At 34.1% G+C, this 6822-nt stretch overlaps 1 protein-coding gene across 1 annotated transcript; it reads right to left on the bottom strand.

The window, feature by feature from the left end:
* Window positions 1-260: 260 nt before the first annotated feature.
* Window positions 261-3036, bottom strand: LOC127867376 (heavy metal-binding protein HIP-like). Its single transcript, XM_052408475.1, has 3 exons — window positions 2557-3036; window positions 2311-2424; window positions 261-795 (listed from the first exon to the last, which is right to left on the bottom strand). The coding sequence occupies exons 1-3, from the start codon at window positions 2837-2839 to the stop codon at window positions 359-361; spliced, it is 834 nt and encodes a 277-aa protein (XP_052264435.1). The 5' UTR covers window positions 2840-3036; the 3' UTR covers window positions 261-358.
* Window positions 3037-6822: the final 3786 nt, after the last annotated feature.

Raw genomic sequence — 6822 nt, forward strand, 5'->3', positions numbered from 1 at the left:
TCAGAATAATAAACTGTACATGTGGCCGACTTTCTACCACATTTTTCAAACGGTTCATTGAAGAAAATGAAGGTTACATATGCAAGACACAAGTTTAACGTGAAGTGGTCAGCTAAATCCTTAGTTATGTACTGTGATTCTTTGTCATAGGCATAGCTTGTGATGACTGAAACCAATCGTTGAGGTGGTGTTAATCATGTTGTTTTCGTTGTTGTTTTATTTGGAAGTGATAGTTTTGTGTATGAAAAGTAAAGCATGTATCTTGTTTGAACAAAATTTTATCACAATACAAACTAACTATGCAGAATAAGTACGGTTTACATATTTTCAACTTATCATCACAACCAGACAATACGTATTACGCTGAATAAAGAAGCAACCCAGAAAATGAAGTCATCGAATTCCCGTGCGAAATGGCTGACTGCGGAAAAGTCCCCTCGCGAATGTAGGCAATATCACCGGCATTCATCTGTAATACGGCTTGGTTTGAAGCCATCGCACCATCGTTATGGTCATAGGCATCAGACCACGCTTGCCCTGCAACATTGGCGTTGTGAACTAGCTCAGATGGAAAGTGTGTACGGTCGCGATTGAACGTTGACCAGAAGATGACGTATGTTCCACTCACTGGTGCCGTGAACATGCCTGAGAACTTGTTGTAGGCGTTCCCGATGTTGGTAACCACGTTGTCAAACACGACGGTCTGGTGTAAGCCCATGGGGCCCGGGTCTTGAGTTAGCTGAGCATAAAAAGCAACTTGGGGTTCCGATTGCCGTGCACGCTTTTCCGGGTTGTCTGAAAATAGGGCATTTGTTTATATTAGAGCCAAATGCATTATGTTTGTACTTATTTCAAGTCTTGTTACGACACATATATTGAAGTGTATCACACATTCTTTCTTTAATAATGTATTTGTTCAACATTGAGAAGCGCCAGTAGCTTTGTTTTATCGTCAACATTTTTAAAGAGTCAACGCAATGAGCAATTATATTGCATAAAATGATTTAAAGATACCACACTATATAAGATATTTGATAACAAATACTACAAGTATGCTAAATGTAATCAAATTTCCAACTATACCAAGATCTTTGAGATTAATGATCAGACCAAGTCGCGTGAAGATTGTATAGATTTATTGAGACATCTGCGGATATGGGCACATTTTCCCCAACGCTTAGAAATGATGCTGTTGTCGTTTTTAATTGTAGTGGAGAAATCTTTTTCACAAAATGTTTTGCCAAATTATGTGTTCGTTGTGCTATCTGTTGATTATCACGCCTATAGTTATGCAACTTCAAAACAACCTAGAAGCTGTCCAAGTGACCCAATTTTAAATGCAGTCGATTTATTATAGACTTAGATATTATGACAGTAAGTTTGGACAATAAATTAAAGGGAGATTATACGATTTTGTCAAATATTTATGAATTTATATGAATGTGTAAAAAAAACTTATTATACATATATTTCAATATAAATTAAAATAAAAGTTAAGAAGAACATGTGTCGTAAAATGCGAAATAAGCCAGATATTTAATTCTGAAATCGAAAATGTCTGTATAGTCGAATTCATGTACGATGTGAATCGAAATTTAGTTTTACGAATCATTTCAATTTCTTGCAATGATATCTATTTATACGACACACGAACACCAACTCTGATCCTAATAAAAAGACGAATGCTTCGGTTTACGTTATTTTAGGAAAATATGTACGAAGTATCTTCGTCACAATCGGCTCGGGGCGCTTATTTGTCTTTGCTGCATTTTATATGAAATTCGTCATCAATGTATAATTTTTCTTGCCTATGTCGTGATATTGTAACATTTTTTTTTATCAATATATTACAATTTAACACATATAAAAATCGTATAATCTCTCTTTAAACTCGAATCTTGACAGATCATCTAAATATAGCAATTCCTCAAGAGGTAGTGTTTTTCAACTGAGTCAAGCCGATCATGGTCGGTATAGCAGTGATACTGTAAATTCTACAGAAAATTGATGTAAGATGTGAGAAAGATTGCAAATATTCTACAACTACATAACAAAATGCAGATCTTCAGCTAACAGCCTTTGAAGACTGAACTATCAAAACAGTGTTATAACAAAGTTATTCTCGGGGAAGCGTTAGATTCCATTTACACAGCACAAACAAAACTGCTGTAATATTGTACCTAGCATACATTTCAGGAACTCCATCTGGAAAAGATGTATGTTCTTATCCACTACTTTAAGAACACAACCTATAAACGAAATATGATTGAAATCATAAATCAGATATTAACAAAAGACAAAACAACCTACTTTGATGGATTGCAAGAACCTTCTGCAAACTGGACTCCAATTCGTCAATTTTGGATGGCATCTCGATAAGTTTCTCATCAAACTTATTATATTGCGTTTTAGCTTTTAAATCGCCTGCAAAATACCGAAAGAAAATTGCAAAATAAAAGTATTTTTTAACACAAAGCATATCAGAGTTTTAAACTTTTACATGTATTACTTGTTCATTTTTTCACGTTGTTTATACATTCTGTTCACACAACTTACCGTTGGACAATATCCCTCTCAACGATCCAAAGCGTCTCTTGGTCGAAGGTTCGACTCTCTTATTAAGCGAGTGCTGATCAAAATGTTGTCTTAGATCCGCGATAAGGCTGTGTAGAAGGTCAATCTCATGACTAGACAGTTCCCGATGTACCACTGTGGACGCCTCATTTGAAGCCCTATGTTTGGTGTTGCTTTTTGTCTTATCATGCTTCAAACTCTGTACGGTGGTAGCTAGTCCGATTACCAACAAAACAGTTATTCCATTTCTTGTTTGATCGATCATGGTAGTCACTTATTTGAAATTGTAACTATAAAATTAAAATGGAAATGACGTTAAAGTCGTAAGATGTGAAGAAAATCTAATTACCGATAACCTACGTTCCATAAATTTACTATACGTCTATGAAAGTGTTAATTTTGAATATGTACGCAAATATACGTCTTTCTTACATCGTTTGACGTACATACTAGTCCCTTAAGAAGCATCGTCTTATCTTGAACATGCCTCGAGTAATAGGTGATAACACGGAATGACCTCAGTATACGACTTTTAGAGTGATAAACCAAAATGGCTTTTCTGTATAGCTAGAGATGCAAACCAAACAACTGTTTTAAGTAAATAATTTTTGAGGGGGGGGGGGGGGGATAGCTTTTTCCGTCGGTCCTAATTCTTATTTGGTTTGAATTGAGCTTGCGATGGTCTGAAACGAACTTCTCCGAAATGAAATATCCGGATTTTATAAACTTAACGTCCAGCATCAGGACATCTCCATATTAACAGATGTTTCTGTTTTAAAAATGTATAAGGAGTTATTGCCTCTTGATAAATTAAAATGCCATGTTCCAATGGATTGTTCGTGTGCACGCGAATTATTGGAACAAATGATCCGTATTTAGTGAAAATGTGTATTAATTAACTTTCCTGTAAGTGTGTGAATGTAATCAGGTCAGTCCGCTTCGTTGACATTCAGAGAGTTATCGGCCATTGAAAAAATATTTATGTGTGCGATTGATTTCAGACACAAATGATCGGCATTGTATTAAACTTTATATTCCAATGAGCGTTAATGACGTGAAAGAGTTTTTGTTCGTTAAATCGAGTAATAACATTGCTGAAAACACTGTATTTAAATTGTGCTGTCAATTCATTGATTTTAAGATTGGTACTATCAGCATGTTATTCATGATTAAAATGATATTATATTATTTATGAACGATTTAGACCTACATGTAGGCTTGAACGTGAGTCTGTTAATTACACACTGCTAAAAACAACTAAGTACGATGGTGCATTAGGAAAACAAACAACAAAATATACATGTAAAACGTGACCGCTTATACTTAACATTTTTTTGACATATCTAAAGACCTAAAGACTAAAGATAAAACCCTATGCAACACGAAATTGTTGGCCACGTTCCATCTATTTTTGCGAAGATATTAGCATAAATTCAAGGCCTAAGTAATACTTCTGCAAATGCTATATCACACGTATATTAATACCTCTAGAAACAGTACTTAACTGTCCCTTATACCCACGCAAAATAAATACGTTTTTCTCAGCCAAAAATACTTTTTTGACGCAATTGTGTTTACTTGACCGAGAGGCAATGGGTACCTTCTATTTTAAGACGATGTTCGGTAGGCAATCTGCCATACCAAAACAAAGCATGTGGGGGACTTTAATCTAGTGCTACTCAGGAAAATGCCTTAACCGCGGTGGTACAGGTACAGGTGAAAATTATTACAAATTCAATAAATTAAATTTAGATTTTCAGTCGCCCCCATCAGTTAAAGATGAAATCAGTGAATAACCCAAACAAGAGCAATGAAGTTGCTTTATGTTAAAGCCTCATTTGTTTGTGCAAGGCTCTTGTTGAAGTCTCTGAAATGCATGATGTGATAATAATAATTAAAAATTATAATTTTCTAATAAGATTAATTTAGTGCCACAAAGTGAGTTTAATAATCAATAAACAATCCATCTAAGTAAATTATTATGCCAATGAAGCTAAAACGCTAGATGTATGCCAATTTTTTATCCGAACTACAATAATCAAGAAGGTAAATATTACAAATAAAGAACACCTTGTTTTATTCATATCCCGTTCCAAGATAGTATTTCATTGTGATCTACCAACGCTCGCAAAGTTCATTTTTGTTGAAATTAATAATGATCAGCTGATCTTATGAAAACAAATAAAATGACTCACAAAAATATTGACGCTGTTGTTTAGTTTACTATAATATGGGATTGCCTACGCTGTAGGTGTTGGACTAATTCAAATCACAATATTGCAACATTGCATTGGCGAAATTGAGAGATATCCCATCAAACATTGGCTACCTATCCATTTTTCGAGATGAATGGACACCCATTTGTAAGTGAGACATATCTCTTTTTTTATTTTGTTGGCTGTGTTTACCATGAAAGGCACATTTTTCATTCCATGAAGTCATTTACATCTCGTCTTTAATAGGCATTGCTAAATCACTCTATCCATGTGGAATAATATAAGAAGTGATGTAAATGCACACGTTTAAAATAAAGCAAAAACATAAATAGAACTGTTGACGAATCTCAACGTTTATAATATTGATGCATATAAGTTTTTAATAATTAAATTATTGTATTGAAAATAAATGAACCTACTCGGCGACACCATAGGGGTCAGACTATATTAAGTAAAGAATGCTTTTAATTAGAATACGTTTAAAACGCATATATTCACTATCTGATGTAAACTATTAACCGGCATGCACTGATATCTCTTGAGCGTTGAAGTGCCGATCATATGTAATTCTTTTGAAGTATAGTAGTTAAAGTGCTTGAAAAAAAAAACACATTTAATACACCAGATTTCGGTGCATTATTATTTCACATACGCCCAACATCTTAAAAGAAAAGATTTCTCGTTTTGTTTACAACTGGCAGGGGATAAACAATATTAACAACACGTGAAAATTTTTCCCGTGGGCATGTTTTTACCTTGTTTTTCTCGCACATTCTGTGTGTGATAATAAGTATTCACTGTTTATCTAGAAGTGAGTCACGTTTTCAGTAAACATTGAATTCTACATCACGCCATTCTTGTCGGCGATCGTATTGTTTATGCAACTCTACTTCGGTTGTGAGAAAGAAACATAAGTCAATCCAGGTTCGACCTTTTACTAATGCCCTTATATCCTTAAACTTTGCAAATATTATATCGTACAACCTCTTACGACAATAATAAATACTTCAATTTCAACTGGAATCTTTCCAGACTTACTTAAATTAGCAAGTGTCGTACCTCTCCATAAAGGAGGAGATAAATATGATCCAAATAATTTTAGACCTATCTCTTTATTACCTACAATTTCTAAAATAATTGAAAGACATGAAGCCATTCAATTAAATAAATATTTACAAAATCCTGTAAACTAAATGAACACCAATCGGGTTTTAGACAAAACCACTCATGCCAAACTGCTTTAATCAGACTCGTTGATTCATGGTTAAATTGTATGGACGATGGTTATATGATAGGAACTGTTTTTGTAGATTTCAAAAAAGCATTTGACTTAGTAGACCACACCATTTTTCTGCACAAGTTGAAACAATATCATTTTTCGGATTCGTCTTTGAAGTTTTTTAAATCATATCTACAAAACCGTTTGCAACTAATTCGGGCAGACGGAGTATCATCAGACACCTGCATGATAAGTTCCGGTGTACCACAAGGCTCCATTTTAGGACCTTTGTTATTTTTACTTTACGTGAATGATCTACCCTTAAAACTAACATCAGAATCTGACATGTATGCTGATGATGTAACAATCCACTGTAAAGGGAATAATGTAACTATGATAAATTGCACTCTTCAAGACGACTTACTAAGGTCACAAAATTGGTGTATGATAAATAATATGGCAGTCAACCCAGATAAAACTACTTGCATGACTATAGGATCACTCCAAAAACTTAAACATTGAGAAGATCGAAATTTGTTTGTAAATAACTCAAAAATAAAACATGTTGCAACCCAAAAACTTCTAGGAATCCATATTGATAAACATTAAAATTGGAAGGCCCATGTTGATATAACTTGTTCAAAACTTGTTTCGAAATTATCACTGTTCAGGCGTATACAATATTTTCTAACACCTGAGATGAAAATTATTTTCTATAATGCGTATGTAACACCAATTATTGATTATGGATGTGTCACATGGCAAAATGCAAATACTAGAGACATAAACAGAATATCAAAACTGCAAAGAAGG

Source organism: Dreissena polymorpha, chromosome 2 (genome assembly GCF_020536995.1).
Source record: "Dreissena polymorpha isolate Duluth1 chromosome 2, UMN_Dpol_1.0, whole genome shotgun sequence".
NCBI classification, from domain to species: domain Eukaryota; kingdom Metazoa; phylum Mollusca; class Bivalvia; order Myida; family Dreissenidae; genus Dreissena; species Dreissena polymorpha.

Bases quoted from the DNA above. Each gene is read 5' to 3' on its own strand.
- LOC127867376 (XM_052408475.1), bottom strand. From the start codon at position 2,839: ATGATCGATCAAACAAGAAATGGAATAACTGTTTTGTTGGTAATCGGA. The intron at 2,425-2,556 runs GTAAGTTGTGTG...GGTATTTTGCAG, and splicing joins GAGAGGGATATTGTCCAACG to GCGATTTAAAAGCTAAAACG. The intron at 796-2,310 runs GTAGGTTGTTTT...CCCTATTTTCAG, and splicing joins GGTTCTTGCAATCCATCAAA to ACAACCCGGAAAAGCGTGCA.